This window comes from Maniola hyperantus, chromosome 4, assembly GCF_902806685.2.
Source record: "Maniola hyperantus chromosome 4, iAphHyp1.2, whole genome shotgun sequence".
Taxonomy (NCBI): domain Eukaryota; kingdom Metazoa; phylum Arthropoda; class Insecta; order Lepidoptera; family Nymphalidae; genus Maniola; species Maniola hyperantus.
In genome coordinates, this window is record NC_048539.1 from 4,690,431 (window position 1) to 4,712,547 (window position 22,117).

Below are 22,117 nucleotides of genomic sequence, written 5' to 3' on the forward strand. Positions count from 1 at the left end.
TTTCTTGCTAACCTACAGCAGCGCCCTACTTTTTAAAAGTTATTTTAGTCTGTCTGCTAACCTCAATTCCGAGACTCCAAAGACTTCCTTCGTCTACAATGACTAGCATTTTGCCTTCCAGCCTGACAACCTTTAGCCTATTTCATAAATCCCCATGGGATTTTAAAAACCTAAATTCACGCGGATAAAGTCGCAGGCATCATCTATCAGTACCCTTATTATAAATGCGAAAGTGTGTTCGTTTGTTGGTTTGTTGGTTTTTTGGTTTATTAGTTTGTTGGTTTGTCCTTCAATCACGTCGCAACGGTGCATCGGATTGACGTGATTTTTTGCATGGGTATAGATAAAGACCTGCAGAGTGACATAGGCTTTTTATCATCGTCAGAGATAGCTTGCATCTCAGTGAAGGACATTGGTATACTAAATAATATCTGTCCCGGCTGTACTCACGTGTGTAGTCGCGCGCGTGCGCGAACGGACTCCCTTGAAAAAGGACCCCGTATGGGTTCGAAACTAGTCGGGCTAACGTCGACTACACATGTGAGTACAGCCGGGACAGATATTATTTAGAATGGAAATCACTCACGGTAGTTTAAATGCTAAGACATTGGTATACTTAGTTAAAGACCTGGAAAGTGACATTTTAGAGCTACTTTTGATCCCGGAAAATAAAAGAGTTCCCACGGGATTTTTAAAAAACCTAATTCCACGCAGTCGAAGTCGCGGGCATCAGCTAGTTTTGTAATATTTAAATCAACAAGTTTAGTGCCTAAGGAACGCTAAACAAATTGCAAAGACAATAGGGTCGTATTAGCGATGGCAGACAAAACACAGACATCCCGTTGACTCACTGATTATGTCATTCATACATCAAGGACACTGATTCCGTGCCCATTGTGACTCTGAATGAAGTTAATGAGTAATATGTAGCCGGAAAGGATTAAAATTTTATTTACATAAGGATATATGAAAGGTGAACGTGCTCTAAGACTTATGGGTAACTAGATGATGCCCGCGACTTCGTCCGGGTGGATTTAGGTTTTTAAAATTCCCGTGGGAACTCTTTGATTTTCCGGGATCAAAAGTAGCCTATGTCCTTCACTGAGATGCAAGCTATCTCTGTACCGAATTTCATCACAAACGGTTAAACAGATGAGCCGTGAAAAGCTAGCAGACAGACAGACACATTTTTGCAAATATAATATTAGTATGGAGTATGGAAGTAGGATATGAATATGTATTTAGAGCGAGAAATAAAATAATTACCTTACACAAGGTGTTAGTTTTTGGAGCGGTCAATGAAATGAAGTAAACTATACAAATAATTATTTGAACTAAAGAACCATGGCGTTGATTATAAAGAAAATAAAAAGTCAATCAGATGTTCTTAAATTAGTAATCGCACGTAAAATATTCAATGTGCCCTTTTTCATTTGAACTCAAGAAATAGTATCTGAAATAAAAAGGTAGAGCAAGTAGGTCTTTACACGATATATCCCCATAATATCCCTCTGGCTTCTCAATATATCTAGGTAGGTAACGTGAAATGTGCACCAAGATCCTTCCTCAATATTATGACGACGCTTTTGCTTTACTTTTAAAATAATACCTATCGTTACATTTGTAGCCTTTAGGTTAACTCAAAGGAACTTTCAAGAAAGAATTTAAATTCGCAAATCATTCACTTACTCTAAACCTTTTAGAATAATAAAAGAAACGTGGTTTAAATCAAAGATTTATGGAAGGTTTTATTCTATAAAGCAGTTTCTAAAGTTTAAAAGCCTTTCATAGTAGCTAAAAGTATTGGAAAATGTTGACTTTCAATTTTCATGGTAGGTCGATTTGGTTTCCGCTCCCAGTATAGACTGGTCTTTTTTATTTCAAACTAGATGATGCTCGTGACTTTACGTTTTAAAAGTGGGAAGTTGGAGACGCTTTTATTTTCGGGCATGAAAAGTATCCTATGGACGTCTCCAGTAGGTACGCGGCAGAAAGTAGTGTACATCGGCCGAGCATGACATTTTGGCTTTGTAGAGCGTTGTCTTTCTCACTCATACCTATATGACGTGAGAGGTAAAATCTCATACTTAGGGCACAGGATATAAACTACCCCCATGTAAAAAGTTAATATTGGTTCTGCAGATCGGCTGTTAAAAGGTAAAAGACTGACACTTTCACATTTTATATTACTAGATGATTATCCGCGATTTCGTCCGTGTGGATTTCAGTTTTTAAAAATCCAGTGGGAACTCTTTGATTTTCCGGGATAAAAAGTAGCCCATCTCAAGGATGCAAGGCATACCTCTGTACCCGTCACAATCGGTTATACGGGTGAGCCGTGAAAAGGTAACAGTCAAACAGACACACTTTAGGGTTGTGTTTATATTAAACGTTTTTGCTTAACTGATAACACTGGATCTTATGTATACATAAATAGTAATTTTTTGTGCACTTCTAAAGAAAGATGTATGGATTGAATTCCTATGATTAGTAAACTTTCAGGACTTATGATAGCCTACATCCAAGCATTTGTAATAAAACCATTGCCAACTATCTATAACTTGAATACCTTCAAGGCAAGAGTGAATAGGTATTTTCTAAGTAAGCGCGCTCCAACCTAGACCTCATCATTGGTCTATTTATCAGAAATGATTTTCTTCAAGCCTATCTCACAATAAAAAATAAAAATAAAGTTAAGTAGTTCATATTAAACCTTTTATGGCCCACCGTGTTTCAAATTTCACTTATTGAATTTAAAGAATTCGAAATATAATATAGTCTAATCCAATTCGTATTATAACAGAAGCACATAGCTTACAGTTTTTCTATCTTTATATTATGCAAAAATATGTAAAATGTGCTAAGTTCGAATACAACGTCCATAAAATATAATATACATAACTGTATCAATAATTGCAAAAACTTTTAAATTGTTTAAAATGACCAAATAACAAAACAAAAATATCTTAACAATGCGTTCATCCACCCATAAATAAATTATTAATCTTTTACCAATAAAACTCATAGACAAGTTATAAAAATCGCTAATTTAAATAAATTAAGCACGTATGTCGTATAATTTTGCTATTATCTAAATAATGTATAGTGATATTGAAAAGTCATCGACACGAAAGATAAAGCAATCGAATCAAACTTAGCCAAGAAGCGCCGGCGCCCGCCCACGCTTTTGGTTTTCTCTGAACGCCGCGCTGCAAAAATAATAAAAATAAGATTTTAAAATAATCCTTCAATATTTACGATCATTTTTAGCTTATTATATCCAATAAGCGCTTATAAACGCATCTTCTGGCCATTTATTAGGTTCCGTATCTCAAAAGGAAAAAAGGAACCCTTATAGGATCGCTTCGCTGTCTGGCTGTCTTTCAGTCTGTCCGTCTATCCGTCTATCCGTTTGTTCGTCTGTCCGTCTGTCGTGTCTGTCAAGAAAAGGGTATAGGGTACTTTCCGTTGACCTAGAATCATGAAATTTGGCAGGTAGGTAGGTCGTATAGCACAAGTAAAGGGAAAATCCGAAAACCATGATTTTGTGGTAACTTCACAAAAAATAAAATAAAAGGGGTTCATGAACAGAATTAGTATTTTCAAAGTAAGATACCAAGTAGGATATCATTTGAAAGGGCTTTACCTGTACATTCTAAAACAGTTTTTTTTTAATGCATAACAGTTTTTGATTTATCATGAAAAATGTCTAAAAAAATATCCGAGTACTGAACCCTTGGTGCGCGAGTCTGACTCGCACTTGGCCGGTTTTTAATACATATTTGCATTTTTTTTAGATTTTACCTATTTTTGGAGCACCATTACGACAGTGACGATAGGGATACCTACTTATTTACCTACAGTAGAGTAGAGTCATCAGTCATGATTACTTTGGTATTAATTCACATAAGTAGATTACCTACTTTAGTTGGTACATTAACTTTATACGAATAATCTCTATATATAAAAATGAATCGCTAAATGTGTTGCTGATCGCAAATCTCGAGAACAGCTGAACCGATTTCGCTAATTCTTTTTTTATAATATTCCTTGAAGTACGAGGATGGTTCTTACGGAGACAAAAATTTAAAAAAATTGAATCGACTGTTAGGCGGTACGAAGTTCGCCGGGGCAGCTAGTAACCATATAAAAAGACTATCATTGTTATTCTATGTATAAAAAGAAAACCGTAATATTTTATAGAAAGTTGTCTTACTAATAACAAATGTAATATTTAAACTGTTAAAAGTGTAAAACTATAGTAGCAACTGTCTTGGCAGCCCTTAAAATTTAGATGAAAATTGAAAAAGATTTTTGCTGAATTTTCATCGAAAAGTTTTTGGAACTTGGCGGCGTTGGCGCCACGCATTGCTTCACGGCTACTTTAGTCTTTCACGGTAGGTTAGCAAATGAATGGAGTCAGATATAATTGGCTTATCAATTGCGTATTGCCAGTGAAGACATATTTTATAGATTCGAGACGTGGTCGGTACCTATGGGCCTCATACGAAAGCTCAGAGTCACGGGCGATGGAGAGAGCTGCTTGGAGTTTCACTACGTGATCGAATCAGAAATGAGGAGATCCGTAGGAGAACCAGATTAACCATAGCTTACGGCTTACGAAGCTGAAGTGGCAATGGGCAGGGCTCATAGTTCGAAAAAGCTATAGACGTTGGGGTCCCAACGTGCTAGAATGGCAACCTCGCGCCGAAAAACACAATGTTGGAAGATGACACCTAGATGGAGAGATGATATCAAACGAGCCGCTGCATCCAAGCGGCGCAAATCCCTACAAGAGCCCTAGGTCCAGCAGTGGATGTCTATCGGTTGATAATGATGATGATGATCATTGCGTGTATCAAAGCAGTTTCTCGTAGTAGGTATAATAAAAGGCTCGTATTGCTTCTGCTTAGCGCCGGCGTCTGCCCACGCGCGAGCTTTCTCTCTACAAATGCTTGCTACTCATTTATTTTACGGCTTTGTTTAATTATGCGTAAATGGAAATTAGCGTAATTTAAAGGCAATTTAATCGTCGTAAAAATGGCGTCGCGTCGCCGTGAAAATTGTAGCGTCTGCGGCGGCCGCTTAGAAATTAATTTATGCTTACATTATGGCAGTAATTAGGAAAATAAATACCTACGGGTAATATTCGGGTACCGAATGAAAATGAAATCAGTAGACTCTTACCTATACATTTTTTTATTATTCCACTAAAAATTATAGGCAACCGAAGCTAATGTTGTATCTAATTCTGCGACAGTCAACCTGCTGTAGTTTTAAAATAGGTAACTTTGTCATAGTCTATACTAATATACTAATACTATACTAATCCATACTAATATTATAAATGCGAAAGTGTTTTTGTCTGTCTGTCTGTCTGCTTGCTTTTCACGGCTCAACCGTTCAACCGATTTTGACGAAATTTAGTACAGAGGTAGCTTACAACCCGGGGAAGGACATAAGCTACTTTTTATCCCGGAACATTTAAGAGTTCCCACCGGAATTTCACAAACCTAAATCCACGCGTACGAAGTCGCGGGCATCAGCTAGTAATATTATAAAGAGGTAATGTTTGTAAGTTTGTTTGTAAGGGGTAATCTCTGGAACTACTGAACCGATTTTGAAAATTCTTTCACCAGTAGAAAGCTACATTATTCTAGGGTGGCATATCTAGTTATATATTTTATTTTCAAAAAAATAGATCCTTACGAAATATGTAATAATGTGAAAAAAATCGTCTCATCTGTGAGCTTCCGTGGCGTGCGCTGTTATTACATGAAAATTCACATTAACTTGTTGCCGGTATTTTGGTCGGAGTCGTTTATTGTATTTTAATTTCTAAACCGATTTAACGACAAGTGTTTTCACTTCATTTATTTCGCAATAATAATAATTTATACTCCGTGAACAATAATGTAGCTAATGGCAAGTATATTTTATGCTATGGCACGCGTAGGCGCCGCGCGGCCCGTCTTTATGATGAAGCAATTTATTGATGTATCGCCGCATCACACTTATTTATTAAACTTCAATTTATCTTTACAATACCTATTCTTAGGGACTATTAAACTGATTTAAGGTAATGCTGTCACTTTTTCACAAGAGCATAATATAATGTGGTTGCCAAAAAGCAAAAGCATTAAAATAGTAACTAAATCAGTTTAAGTTTACCCGAAGACTGCCAACGGTACCCTATCAGCCTTCGCTGTCCATTCGTCTGTCTATCAACGGGCTGTATCTCATGCACCGTAATAGTTGAAATTGTCACAGAGTTTTTATTTCTATTGCCGCTAGGTATAACAACAAATAATAAAAAAATAGAAATGGCCACCATGTAAATAAATAAAAAAGACATAAACATGTTAGATGGTACCTACTGAACCGAATAGTAGTTAGCATAATATAGTCCACCACGCTGGCCAAGTGCAGATTGGCAGCACACACGATGTTCCCTCACGATAATATGTTTTCGTTCACCGTTAGCACGGTCCGTTAGGTACAGCAAGTGATAGGTTTTTTTTTTACCTTCTTAAATCTTAAATTCTTAAAAATTTAATTTAATTTAATTGCTTAAAACGCATATAACGCCGAAAAATTTAGAGGTACGTGCCGTTGATCGAACCGCTGATCTCCCGAGTAGGAGGTGGACGTCTAGGCTATCACGGCTCTCGCGCCTCTGGGCATGCCTAATTAATATGGCTAAAATGCCTATGCATCCCATCCCACATGGCAGGCGTAGGTAGGCGCTTCGCCATCTTCTGATTATCAAACAGCTATTAGTATTTAATAGCTCATTATAAAAATAGATACAATGACTATATTTCTCCACGCAAGAATATAATTAATTGTTGTTTACTTCTATCACGAATTAAAGACCATAGATATTAGAAATCTCATAACGCGCTCCCACCTAATTATGTGGGAATTAAAGATGTAGGAAAGACCTCTAATAAATATTATACAAACTAAGTATGATCTTCACAAACTGAAGTTATTAATTATATTATGTATTTAATAGATGTTAATGCTATAAGAAAATTAAACAATTTTCTGCAAAAGTAATGCATTTTTGCGATTTGACCATAGTAATCCCTATTTACTTACTGGTTACAATACCATAAAAATTGCATCATTTTTTACATAAATCAGCGCTAATTTGCTGAATGTCAAAAACTCGACCAGTTCTGTCGTTACCGAGGTACATTGAGATCGTTTTGCGGGACATCATAACGTAATAATGAAATTGAGAAGAGAAGAGCGAAAATGTAGAGGGTTGGCACAAGGAAATGCAATATGGTTCCGTGCTCATATTCCCAAGTCTTCCGAGTTCCAACTTGGCGAGGTTGCTAGTCCGTGCAAACCAGACACGCTCTGGCTTCTGCTAGCAGACTTCTAGAGAGAGAGCCAGCGCGTGCCAGGCCAGACCTTAGTTATTTTATAAAAGTTGAAAGTTTTTCTGCATATTGGCCCCGAAACAACGAGGAACGATACGCAATTATGAAGTTTGGATCATAGTGGCTTTGAGCGATACCAGGTAGGTAATAAAAGTGTAAAAATCTTACGCCTTTTCTTTGAAATAGTATTAGAAATCACGTCATGCATTTCCAGAGTGTGTCCCCTGCCAGATGCCCAGGGGCGTGCACGTCATAGAGGCATAAATGCACTGCTTACCCCAGTTGTAATAGCTCAATGCATATTTTTCATTATGCCCTGCCAATAAACAGGTTCCTATGCCACTGCAGATGCCCTTAAAGCTTCAAAGTTTAAAGGTGTCTGGCAGGTGGTTGCCACGTCCATTCCGTTCAGGCACTTTTCCTCCTGAAATGCAAAATCCTACATATCCACCTGCACAACTTAAACAAAAAGCCCGTCAGTGCTATATAGACCTTGTATCTTTTAGGGTTGTCTCTTGGATTATTAAAGTACAAGGGTCATGACATGCGTAGGCGATGCGCCGGACTTTGGAGAAGGTACCGAGTACGCAACTTATTGATGGCCGCATCATACTTATTTATTAAACTTCAATACGTCTTTATGGCTATGATAAATTCAGCCCACTACCGATTTTTAAATTGACTGGTTTTCTGATTTTATAGCTGTGGTCATAGGTGAAAGTTAACGGAATTTAATATTAGCATAATATCGCAGTTCATATTTTTTAATAAACAATAGATGTAGAGCTTTGCGTATGGTTTTCTAAACAAATTACAATATATTGTGTCTCTCTATACGACAAAAAGTGAAAAGTCAGAGGTGTGTGCTAGGCTATCGCGGTGATAGCCTAGCGGTAAATATTTCGTCCTTCTGCTCGGGGGTCCGGGGTTCAATCTCGGGCACACACCTCTGACTTTTCGGAGTTATGTGCGTTTTGAGCAATTACATAATTAATATCACTTGCTTTAATGGTAAAGAAAAACATCATGCGGAATCCTGAGAGTTCTCCATTACGATTTCAAAGATGTGTGCAGTCTGCAAATCCACATTTGGCCATTTTTATTTTTGTTGATATTTATATCGGTCGGTCGAGATGGCAATCGGGGTATGAGGCGGGAGGACGCCCGCACATCACACAAGCTCGCCCGCACCGCACTGTGTGGGTGTGCGGGGCGTTCCCTCCCCGATTGCTATTTCAAACTATCGCGTATTTACTATACCAGCTAAAGATTTATATTCTTAGTCTATTTTCCAAGTAAAGAAGGTTAGGCTTAGGACAAGGGTTATTCTAATTCAATAAATATTAAAATAACCTAAGTATTTGTTATATGAATCGCAGGGCTATATCAATAAATTAGTTATTTTGCAGCGGATGCCGTTTTATGGGCGGTGTTAGCGGCTGTAAATTAGAGCTAGAGAACGGCGCTAAGCCGATCACGTTGAGCCATCATACGCCGTTATTTATGATAAGGACGGTTTTACGTTCAGTTTTACAACATTTTCCATAAAGAATTTTAAAAACTAAGTGGTTAAGATAGTGGTTAGGTGGAACTTATACTGCCGAGCCAATAAATGTTGGTTAGCGGATATTTAGCGGGTGAATTTAATATATATAAAACGAAAAGGTGACTGACTGACTGACTGATCTATCAACGCACAGCTCAAAGTACTGGACGGATCGGGCTGAAATTTGGCATGCAGATAGATAGCTATTATGACATAGGCATCCGCTAAGAAAGGATTTATGAATGAAGAAAAGATTTTTGAAAATTCAACCGCTAAGGGGGTGAAATAGGGGTTTGAAATTTGTGTAGTCCACGCGGACGAAGTCGCGAGCATAAGCTAGTTTTCTATAAAAACTTAGTATTTCAGTATTAAGAGTACAAAACAAACTAAATAAAAACTAAAAACAATTGTCAAAAGCAGGTTTCATTGTAAAGTGTAGCTAAAATAGAACGAACTTTGTGTTGTTCTTGTTTCAGCTTCTGCTATTTTTGCAGAGACGGAAGATGGCAGCCGAGAGCTTTTTGTCACAGACAAATCAAATATTTTTCAGAAAAAAGTTACTTGCACATTGGTGCATCAACAGTTAAGTTAAACATTGATTTTATTTAACTGATGATAAAACGTTGTTAAAATAAAATTCTTATAATTCTGATAGGAGACCCGTTATCAGTAGTGAGCCGGCAATGGGTTGATGATGATGATGATGATTAACAATTTAAAGTAGGTAGGATACCTAATAGGTAAGAACGTACCTAATATAGGTTGTTTCGTGAATAAAATTGTGAAGTTAAACCAAATCCTTAAAATAAGTACCTATCTTGTCTTTAATGATTCAAGACAGACAAACTTCAGAGTTCAGAACTTTATTCAAGAAGGCATTGCCTGACAGTTACAAATTTGTAGCTTGAGGCTATATTTGTACTTAATTTTGTAGACGATGTCTCAACAACAATTGTATATAATCATAGTCGAATCAATATATAAATCAAATTCTGTAGATAAATTACTTAATCACAATATTTGTAAACGTTAGGTATACCAAATAGATGATCGATAATAATATAGGTATAATTAAACCAATTTCATAATAAAACATTTTCATAGTATACTAATCATTTCATAGATTACTATACTAAGTGGGGTATCATATGGAAGGGCTTTACTTGTACATTCTAAAACAGGGGTTTTTTTAAGGCATAACAGTTTTGATTTATCGTGCAAAATATCGATAAAATACGATTGTAATACGGAACCCTCAGTCCTCAGTGCGCGAGTCTGACTCGCACTTGGCCGGTTTTTTTTTACATTAGCAACTCGGCTTTGCACGGGTTGCTTGAGAAAAGCTATTCCACTTCCACTATACTATTCCACTATAGGTTTTATAGGTGTTTTCGTGTATAACCTGCTCGTAGCTATTAACGCAGCGTAGGTACACCACAGAAACTCGTAACCCACCACATTATTACCTATCCCAAGGAAAATCCTACCATTATGTGATTAATGCCAAGGGGTCACAAATCACAATCCTTAGCAATGAGAAATACGACGCACAAGAGATGTTCGCTAGTTGTTTGGCGTAGTACCTTTAACAGGAACAAAGGTGTCTGGTGTTACACTTTATTATAATTAAACATAGAACAATGAGATTAGTCATTGTCACCTTTTATTATCCGCAATGATATATGGACTATGAATAATTACACAGTAAATTATTATTAAGTATTGCTTAACACATCACTTTAACAAGTGAAACTTTGTTGAAGAAATATCAGTGCAGTTCAAAACTGATGCAGTTCAAAAATAAATAGTAGTTAAGACGTCCGCCTACTCTTAGGAGGTTGGGGGTTCGATCCCGGGCACGCACCTCCTTTTCGGGGTTATGTGCGTTTTAAGTAACTAAATATCACTTGCTTTAACGGTAAAGGAAAACGTGAGGAAACTTGCACACCTGAGAGTTCTTCATAATATTCATATTCTACAAGGTGTGTGAAGTCTGTCAGCGCACTTGGCCAGCGTGGTCTAGACTATGGCCAAACCTCTTCTCACCACTCTGAGAGGAGACCCGTGTTCAGTAGTAAGTCGGCGATGGGTTGATCATAATAATAATGATGATACCTACTTTAAATGATAACAGGGTCCTACTTATGCAACGAGCGTACACTTAAAATATTAGAGTTATCTCTCTTAAAACGGAGACAAGAAAATCTTTTTCTTCCCTCGACCGTCTCATTAAATACCATCAGTGGTAATTACGTACGTGCTCTTTTTCGAAATGCTTGCATTAAATTATGCGCTCTAAACGAGTATGCGGTTTGCGGTCGACTCTATGACTTTGCGGTCATTTGATTAGTTTTTAGGGTTCCGTACCTCAAAAGGAAAAACGGAACCCTTATAGGATCACTTTGTTGTCTGTCTGTCTGTCTGCTCGTCTGTCTGTCAAGAAACCTACAGGGTACTTCCCGTTGACCTATAATCATGAAATTTGGCAGGTAGGTAGGTCATATAGCTGGCATTTGGGGAAAAATCTGAAAACCGTGAATTTAGGGTTAGATCACACAAAAAAAATTAAATTGTGGTCATGAACTAATAATTAGTATTTTCAATTTTCTAAGTAAGATAACTATATCAAGTGGGGTATCATATGAAAGGTCTTCACTTGTACATTCTAAAACAGATTTTTATTTATTTTTGAGCATCATAGTTTTTGAATTATCGTGCAAAATGTCGAAAAATTACGATTGTTGTACGGAACCCTCGTTGTGCGAGCCTCTCCCGCGTCGCGAACTGAGCGACTCGCACTTGGCCGGTTTTTGTGTTTTTGTGTTACGCAAAATGATAGCAAGAAATCTACCACGGAAGCCCCACTCAATGTTTTCGGTGAATGAGCAAAGAGTCATTGCCATGAATGGCCAGCTCTGGCACCCTTACTGATTTTTTGTGGGTCTTCATAGAAACATCAAAGGATTTTATAAATTCATCAGTGCTTATACTGAATTATCGTCATGATGCCAATTAGATAACATTAGCATGTCGGTGACGCGACCTTGGAGTCTTACCCCAAAAATCACCCAACGCTCCTAAAGAAGTTTTAACTCCAAAAATATCCATAACCATCGATATCACCGTTATAATATCTAAATGTAGGTACCTATATAAAAGGAAAGTGACTGACTAACTGACTGATCTAAATATCACAACTCAAAATACTGTACGTAATCGGGCTGAGGCATGCCGATAGCTATTATGATGTAGATATTCGCTAAGAAAGAATTTTTGAAAATTCAACCCCTAAGGAGGTAAAGTAGGGGGTTGAAACTTATGTAGTCCACGCGGACGAAGTCGCGGGCGTAAGCAAGTCATTCATAATAAATATGCCTTTACGATTAGCAGGGCAGTAAGTATCAGTAGCCGGCAAGAAACTACAAGGTACATCGACCTTTAGAAAGAGGTTTCGGCTTCGTAGAGCGCGGCCTCTGTCACTCATACCTATGTGACTTTTTGTCGGTCTCAACGACAGAGACAACACTCTACGAAACCGCTATCTTTTTCTAAATATAGGTCGAAGGTCTAGTCGATGTACAATATCTCCTGCCGGGTAGGTTGTACTTCTTAGCAATTATTTACAAGAATTTTTATAAAGTTATGTATATATTGGGGCCGATTCTCTTGTACACAATCTCTAAACTAAACTAAATTAACGGGTCTAAATCTAGTGCTATCGTTTTCCGCAAGCAACATTATGAAAGGGATAGCAATAGATTTAGACGTGTCATTTTAGTTTAGTTTAGAGATTGTGTACAAGATAATCGGCTCCAATGTATGGAAAATGGAAATATGCGTGCAATTTTTAGCACACTTGCTCGGAATCACGGTTGGAGCTACGCGAAATGCGCGACTATTTGCGTCTGCAGCGAGGCAGTCGTTTATTTGCGTGTGTCGCGCGTCTGTAAGGGCGTTCACACGAAGCCGTCTATTTCCGCACAACTCCGGTACTGCGAAGTGTTGCCAGGTGTCCCGCTCTTTCCGGGACGTCCCGATTAAATTGAACTACATAATAGAAACTACTATAAAAGCGGCGATAGCCTATTTAAGTTAAGATATCCACCTCCAGCCTCCTATTCAGCATGCCAGGGATTCGATCCCAGGTACAGCTCTTACTTTTCGGAGTGATGTGTGTTTTCAGTGATTAAATATTACTTGCTTTAACTGGGAGTCTGGGAGTATTCCATAACGTTCTTCAAAGGTGTGTGAAAGTCTACCATACCAATCCGCACTTGGCCAGCGTGATGGAGGCCAAAACCCTTCTCACTCTGAGAGGCGATCTGTGATCTGTAGTGAGCCAAAACTTTGTAAAAGCGTATTGAAATCAATGAAAATTCTTACGCGTTGGTAAAGGCGTTCACACAAAGCCTTCTCTTCCTTACGATACTGGTACTAGGGTTGCCAGCATTAGCTTACTTCTTTCTTTTTTGCAAAGCATTTGATACAAAGACAGGAACATTTTCGATTTTCAGTGCTTCATCGTACTATGTTAATCAGTGTCCCGATTTAATTCTTTAAGTCCCGTTTCTAAACTTGGCAACACTACCAACACAGCGCCAGGGGCCTACAGTATTCGCGTTCCTGACAAATGACTTGAAACTGATACGTGTAATTTATCTTCATATTTTTACAAAGACCTCATACACCTTGTATTTTACTCCGCATTGATTGATTGACTTTGTCGATGGTTATTATCGAACGTTTTTGTATCACTTTTTGCCCGTCTGCGTCTAATATTTAGTATGTCTGTTTTTTCTTAGCGTTATTTCTCTTAATTAAATGCTAAATCGATTTTGACATTTGCACTTTAGAATTTATATATAAAATTAACAGTGTATTCACCCTGGAGAAGTAGAGAAGACAAACTATCGGACGTGTCCGTAAGCCGTGGCTAACAGCTGCGACATATAGGTGTACTGTACACAGTCATTTGGGACGTGGCTTGCGAGATATCTATCGGACGTCCAACGTCCGCTAATTACGTCCGATTGTTTGCAGAGTTTAGTGTAAATTTTATTATCTAGATACCTCTATAAGTCACGGCAGTCAGCCGGGTCAGATAATTTGTTTCAGCCGTTATTGTGCAACGTGCTTTTTCTCCTTAAACGTATTGAGGATTTTGATTGCGAATAGCAGACGGAACAAAGCTGTGTTAGGCAATTCGATAATATATTATTTTTCAGGCGCATATTGACCCTGTTTAAGGACGTCTCTACAATTCTACTCATTGTAAGTAGTTAGAATCAGAAGCTTTACCCTTCTAGAGAAAAGTGATTGTACTTTTTATTCAACCTCAACTCTATAAAGTGCCTAGTATAATTTACCATTCTTGAGTAAGACAAGTATTTTCATTTAACAGACTGTATTATCTACAAGTGCCTCAACTACATTTTTTTTTAGTTTAAATGTATACAGAAGGTAGAATAAAGAGTCTGTAATTAGCATAAAAAGTCTCAGTAAATGGTCACTCGCGTATAGAATTAATTATAGACGGGATACTTTGTTTTTGCACCAATTTGCGTGTTACTGTTTTCTTTTACATCCATTATTATTAAATAAAAGTTGTGTAATTACATACATTTAAAATAAGTGCCTCGAGATAATATGCATTTTTAATAATTATAATGTATTTTGAAATAGCACAGTAGTGTTACAACAATTAGTGTTAGCGCAGTAGTGTGACATTAAGAATTTTTATTTTTTTTACTTATTCATACCAAAAAAACCGGCCAAGTGCAAGTCAGGCTCGCGCTATGAGGGTTCCGTACTACAGTCGTATTTTTTCGACATTTTGCACGATAATTCAAAAACATAAAAATAAATAAAAATCTGTTTTAGAATGTACAGGTGAAGACCTTTCATATGATACCCCACTTGATATAGTCACTCACTTCAAAAATTGAAAATACTAATTATTAGTTCATAACCACAATTTAATTTTCTTTTGTGTAATGTAACCACAAATTCACGGTTTTCAGATTTTTCCCCGAATGTCTGCTATAAGAACTACCTACCTGCCAAATTTCATGATTCTAGGTCAACGGAAAGTAGGTACCCTGTAGGTTTCTTGACAGACGACAGACAGACAGACAGACAACAAAGTGATCCCCATAAGGGTTCCGTTTTTCCCTTTGAGGCATGGAACCCTAAAAATAAGAAGAAAGAAAAGTAGAGTAGTAACTATAGCCGTGTGTCTTGATCTCTACTTATACTAGTGACACTTGGAAATAGGCACTAGGCAAGAAGATAAAGAAACAAGAACAGGGACCTACAACAGCAATACAAAGCGGGATTCAATCAAGTTCTTATCAAAATTATAGTAGGTATTTGTAAATAAATTAAAAGCCATAATGTTTTCAAAACATTCATAATTTCATCGAATCGTCTCGTCGTTTTATTTATTTAATAACGAAGATGTTTAAATATTTTTAATGCTATCGACTAACTTTATCTCTACAACTTGGCTGGATTCAAAAAATGTTTCTACCTATGCCCGTTATAGACTTTGAAACCATCCAACTAATGTGCTCCAAACCGGTTTCATTAGAAAGACAATAATGCAAAGATGTTTTTAGCGTAGTACGCTGGGTATCCGCTAGTATGATTTATACTAGATGCGAGTAGACAGTTCTTTCAACTATTGTTACAATTTTGTTTGCAGAAGTTTTAAAATCATTTTTTTTTAGGTACGGCAAGAATGCGGGCCACCATCCACACTGGACATCCCCAACCCTGCATCATCCTGGTCTACTCCTGGAGCCACGAGACGGGACTCCCTTCGCGCTCCACCGCCTGATACGGAGCTCCTGCAGTTTGCTGCAACCCTGGCTGCGAGCAAGAAGCTGTTCGCTAGCCTTTCGGATAGACTGTGTGACCAACCAGACTTCGCGAATGAGAATAACGAACAATGCTGGAATGGAGAGACAATAGGAGAGTATGTAGATGTACCTTATTACGTGGAATTACCAAATATACTGAATTTCCTTGATTCCGAATAAATATTTGTAGAAATTAGTCCAAAGCTATTAAAGTGGTCCATATTTTCAAAAGATTTATATTGAACTACGAGATTAAGTATGTCAGCGACTTCGTCCTCGTGAATTTGGGTTTTTTTAAATCCCGCAGGAACTGTCCACTTTCCAGGTCTTATAGGTATCATGGCGGTACCCGGGTTAGGTCCAAACTTATTAAATAAAAGGAAATTATTTTAGATAAATACTAGTTCTTGAATTTACTATTTTTCGTTTTACTTATCCTTTGTTACGGAAAATATCTACTGAAAAATCTAATATCTCTCATTGTCTACAGATATACAAAAGCTTTGGTCGCATCGGCATCTTTGAGTGATCAAAAATACAATCCTGAGATCACCGCGAGCACACACCAAGATTTCAGAGTGGCGGCACTTGGGGATAGGTTGCGACAAGCACGACAGGTAAATAAGTATGAAATTTCTTTAGGGTACTTTTCATTTACCAGAAGTTAATTTTAAAAAATCTGAACCAAAGTTAAGGATACCGTTTTTTAACATAATTTAAAACTGTTTATAAATCTAAAATCCCTGTCAAAAATCCAAAAGTAGACATGGACTGAATGGTCTAAATTAGGGGTGTTACCAGGGTGTTACGGACATTGGCATCCGTATCCGCGAATGCGGAACATTCGCATTAATTCCGCGTAAATTAAACGATGAAACGCTAAGCTGTGGGACGCAATAATAAGCTGATTCCCAATTTCATGGTGTATCCTACTGCATAGAACGTAATCTTCAAAACAAGGATCAAAGGTATTCTTTCAGGCAAGAGCATATACTTATAAAAGAAGACCTCGTCTTTGCTTTCTATTGCTGGAATGATAGTAGCATATTCCTCTCTCTCCTCTCTTTAAAAAAAGTGATGATGATTAGAAATGCCATAGCTACTATTATATCTTCGATGTCTATTTTTTATTTTTCGTCCTACAGTTATTAGTATCTCATTCCTGGGGTGGATCTGTACCAGCGGCGGAAGCGTTCATGCAAGGAGACGAGGCCGGTGACGAAGGATCAGGGTCAGGCAGGAGTTACAGTGAAGATGATGCCGCTTACGATGCTGAAGGTTCTGGAGAAGAAGGTTCTGGCATAGAGGAGGAGAGTGAGTATCTATGTTTTCCTTCTTTGAAATATCTAAGGAATTACTGTTGTTAGAAAATTAAAGTAATTTAATAAAGTAAAGTATTAAGAATACCAAAACCAGAGATAGCACAGTTCGAAATCCATATTATTGTGTTAACCATTTTTAGGCATGTACTTAAAAAACATTTTCTACCAGCAGGCACCAAAGAATCCGAGGAAACAACACATTCTTCTACTCCAAACATATCATCAGCTGCCAGATTCAGTCCGCTGGTGTCCGTTATCATCAGCTTTGCAACATATCAGTGTCTGTATTATTTGAACCAGTTTAGGCCAATGAAATATACCAGTGGGATCCTGTGAACGAACTACATAAAGAAGTCCATATCATAATATACTTAATGTGACGTATACGTGAGGACTTATGTGATTTTTAACAAGAAATTGTTGAGTAGTATTATGTTGGTACCTACTATTGGAATTCGGAGTAAATGGATGAAAGATCTGTGAAGACGGAGACATATTATATTTGTGAAGAAGATTCATATTGTAAACATTAAAATTTACATGAAATGTAGTGAAAATCTTTAGAGAATGAACGAGTATTTACCACAGCCATATGCCTCCGTCTTATAAAAGCTAACAATTTGAAATTTTTCTAGTAATATTAAAATCTAAACATTCAAGTTTAAATTACGCTATAGTAGTATCTATTATTGAAGAGAAATAAGTACTACCAATAGAAGTAATAAATGTAGTTCAAGCTGTTAATAACGAAGTTATAACAGCTTTACCTATATCACTAAGAAGAATATCAGATGTGTTACCTACCGATTTGTAGCAACTTGAAATTGAAAGCTCTTTCGTTTAATTTAATAGCGGACGACAAAAGTAAGTGTAGTAATATAAAAGACAAATTATACCATGCAAAAAATTATGTTACTGTGGAAGTAAAAACTAACAGGAAATAATTATCCTGCGTAGCTAGTCTCAAACTAGTGTTTAACTCCAGCTTCCAAATCAACTACAGAGTTTTATAGAATAGAGGTTATTATGAAGTCTCTAATGAAATAAAAGATGCATTTAAAATATATCATTTTAATGTGTAATGTATAGCATATCAAAATGTTTAATCGATTTGTAAATATACTTATTTGGATTATTTTTATTAGAGTAAAATAACTCTTTGACGGGAGTCAGTAGGTATCTATTTTTAAAGAGCAAATATTAAATTAATACGCGAAATTTTGATAGTTTTAGCATATCATAACAACATCATATCGAAAAACAATTAACGATTTTATAGCATTCGCCCATTTCGCCTCTCAAGTTATACAATATTTAACGCAAAATAAAATAAGGCTAAAAATTATAAACATATTTCGCTTGTTAATTTAATATCCTTATAATTTTAGTGTATAAATCGACGTGAATATTACGTGAAGACTCTCTAATAAATCAATGTTGGAACTAGCTGATTGGCAATAAATTTATTAGAGAATTATAAATATTAGACATCAGTGATACAAAATATATTGTACAGTTATGTAAATACCTAAAATCCTACTGATCTAGGTGCTTAGCTAGTAACATGTTTTGTTGCCATATTAATGTTACGAATATTATTATTTATAATTCTAATTAAGTCATAAATTAATCTAATATTATGTGATACAGATTTAGAACGCTTAAGTTAATGCGAAATGTATTGCATTATATATAGTTTATTTAAAACAAATATATATTCGCCAACGTCGATATATTAGACCATAGCGATGCACTCCATATAGGCATAAGGCACTGCCAACCCTATCATTTGAAATTGTATTTAGTGCTAAAGAAGAGCAACTTAATATAATTGATAAATGTAGACAGAAGAATTAAGAAAATAAATAAGTGTTGCGATTAATATAGTCTATATTTAAAAGTCTATATCTATTTGCCCATAACATTGGCCTAGAAACGGTAAAAGATTAGAGTTACAGAAATTACTTTAAAATATCTTACTTATAGAATAAGCTACTGTAAATTAAACCATATGACATCATAGGGACGACATTGAATTAACGACCTATTTAGGCCTATGTCATATTACTTATGGATAATAAATTTGAGTCACTTTCTGAAATATGATTTAAAAGTGGGTAATGGAATATAAAGCTAGGATGATCTCTATTCTTTTACAATTTGGGAGCTTAAAATCTATTGTAGGTATATTAGCACTCTAGGCCTACTAAAGTATTCCAATTCGATTTATTTAAGCTAACCTTTTAATTTCGTATGAATCAAATATGAGATTGAAAAACTATTACTATAGTCAACTTTAGGGTCCCTTACCTCAAAAGGAAAAACGGAACCCTTATAGAATCACTTTGTTGTCTGTCTGTCTGTCTATCTGTCTGTCTGTCTGTCTGTCTGTCTGTCTGTCTGTCTGTCTGTCGGTCTGTCAAGAAACCTACAGGGTACTTCTCGTTGACCTATAATCATGAAATTTGGTACGTAGATAGGTCTTATAGCTGATATTAGGGGAAAAATCTGAAAACCGTAAATTTGTGATTACATCACACAAAATTAATGAAAATTGTGATCATAAACTAATAATTAATATTTTCATTTTTTAAAGTAAGATAACTATATCAAGTGGGGTATCATATGAAAGGTCTTTGCCTGTGCATTCTAAAACAGATTTTTATTTATTTTAATATTTAATGCATCATATTTTTTGAATTATCGTGCAAAATGTCGAAAAAATATGACTAGTACGGAACCCTCGTTGCGCGAGCCTGACTCGCACTTGGCCGGTTTTTTTGTTATAATTTCCCAAATCTCAATGTTTTATAAAACTTTATTTTGCATGTTTTAATTATTATTTAATTTGACGATGATTTAATTTGGCTTAAATTTAGCAAATGTTCCAACTTAATTGCAATAATAAATACGTAAAAGATAGAAAATGGAAATTATATCGCTTGTGGTCAAGCGATCACCATTTAATGGTGATTTGAGAAGTATTTTGAATGCGTTGTAAATTATTAGTTAAGTAAATTGTCGAAGACGGTGAGGACCATGCAAGGAATCTATCAAATTTCGATGTTACTCTTACCGGCCTAATGATCCATCATTAGGCAATACAATTTATACTGCGTTATATAGAGAGAGCGCCAGCGCGTGCCATGCGTTCGTTATTTTAGAAAAGCTAAAAGTTTCTCTGCGTATTGTCCCCAACACAGGAAGGAACGATCCGCGACTATGAAGTTTGGATCATGGTGGCTTTGGAAGATAACAGGTAATAAAGGTGTAAAAAATCTTACGTCAAAGTATAAAATCTATTTTTTTATTTGAATTTTAAAAGTAAGTATAAGGTCTACTTGTTATATTTTGAAAATTAAAAAAATTTGACTAAGTATACTTTGACGTAATATTTTTTACACCTTTATTACCTGTTATTTCCCAAAGCTTCATAGTCGCTGATCGTTCCTCCCTGTGTTGGGGATAACACGCAAATAAACTTTCAGCTTTTATAAAATAACGGAGGTCTGACACGCGCTGGCTCTTAGTCTAATATGAATAGTACTATGGACAGATGGTCAAGCGGTAAAATAATATAGTGATACACTGGTATCAACTTTTACGGGGAATAATAAAATAACGTTCGTAATAGTACTGTCATCGCATTTACGCATCAAATAATTTTATTTATTGACGGTATAACGTGATATTTACTAACCGTCTGAATCTTATCTATAATATTTAAAACAATATTTTATGGTTGCGACTTGCGATTAATGAAATTATTATATGACGTTATTTCACGTCATTAATTAGACATTGTAGAAACACAATTTCACCGTGAAACTGATTAACATGTATAAAGAAGGCTCTTTTGCTTTAACTTAATATATAAAATAGATCTTTGAAAAAATTATTGTCTCTGAGGCATATTTATTAGTATTGCTTCACTATTAGAAATTGCAATTTAAAATAGATAGTTATTTGCGTGGGTAAGTTAACACGAAATGGATCCCTAATCTATTGTAAATACCATTGGACAGATAGTGTGTTTATATTATGAGAAATAAATTCTGTACCATACATTACTGGTTTCTTTTATACAAAGCCTCAGTTCTAAGCAACCCATTTATTTTATTTAGCGAGATAGAAACTGACGTCAACTCGAAGCTCTAACATCAAAGGTAAACTTGGTATTATTTGAATATTTCGTTTATTTGTTTTTTTTTTTAATTCGCTAGTATAGTATAGTAAGTGCTTTTTAACTATGACCATTGAATCTAGCACTGCAGAATCCATTTCCTAAGGAGAAAAACCAGCAGGAAACTCGGCGGTTGCTCTTTTCAAATATTCATTTTACAATGTTATGCCATTTATATGCAGTCCCGCGCATTGCTAAAGCGAGTTGTGAGTCATTTCCACGCTCTTTTATCATTTAGGTGCAATCTGTAATATGTTTGTATATGCAAAAATATTGCCATCTTTTTTTATATTACCATCCTTTTTTGGGCAGTCGAGTAATAAAGGTTTTGCTTGTGCTAATTTGGGTCATATTATCATTGTGTGTATGTTAAAATTCAATACAAATTCAATACATATACAGTGCCAGGATAAAGAATATTTCATAGCTGCAAAATGGCCGAAGCAACTATTTTAAAATACCATTTTACTGCGTACAAATTCCATTTGCTAAAATCTGGTATGCAATGCCTTTGTATATTTTGCCTGTGCATTTTACAAAAATGCAAAAGTATCTTCACAACCTGAGTCCCCCTTTCAGGACATATTTTATTCATACGTTTCATTGTTCAAACAGTGTCGTGTAATAATGAAAAGTATGATACATTACTGTCTTAACCCGTTGTCATTGTTTGGAGACATGGTAATATTGTAAGACTCACTTTTGTTGAATCAATAAAGGCTTTATGACCTGACCGACCGACCCATGAATGATGAATACAGATGAGCTTGAGAAAATGCTACGTAAGCATATAAGCACAATAATACATGTCA

The 22,117-nt window shown here is 36.0% G+C and overlaps 1 protein-coding gene across 2 annotated transcripts in view; it reads left to right on the plus strand.

The window, feature by feature from the left end:
* The window catches only part of dally (division abnormally delayed protein), a 138,822-nt gene extending 117,630 nt beyond the window's left edge, over positions 1-21,192 (plus strand). Inside the window, exons 6-9 of one of the 2 annotated variants that reach the window (XM_034985120.2) lie at positions 15,669-15,916; positions 16,291-16,417; positions 16,946-17,114; positions 17,295-21,192. In XM_034985120.2, the coding sequence (XP_034841011.1) occupies positions 15,669-15,916; positions 16,291-16,417; positions 16,946-17,114; positions 17,295-17,458 (708 nt within the window). In that variant the 3' untranslated portion in view covers positions 17,459-21,192. Of the gene's footprint in view, positions 1-15,668; positions 15,917-16,290; positions 16,418-16,945; positions 17,115-17,291 lie in introns of both variants that reach the window. The other variant, XM_034985119.2, reaches the window with a different exon arrangement.
* The last annotated feature ends 925 nt before the right edge of the window (positions 21,193-22,117 follow it).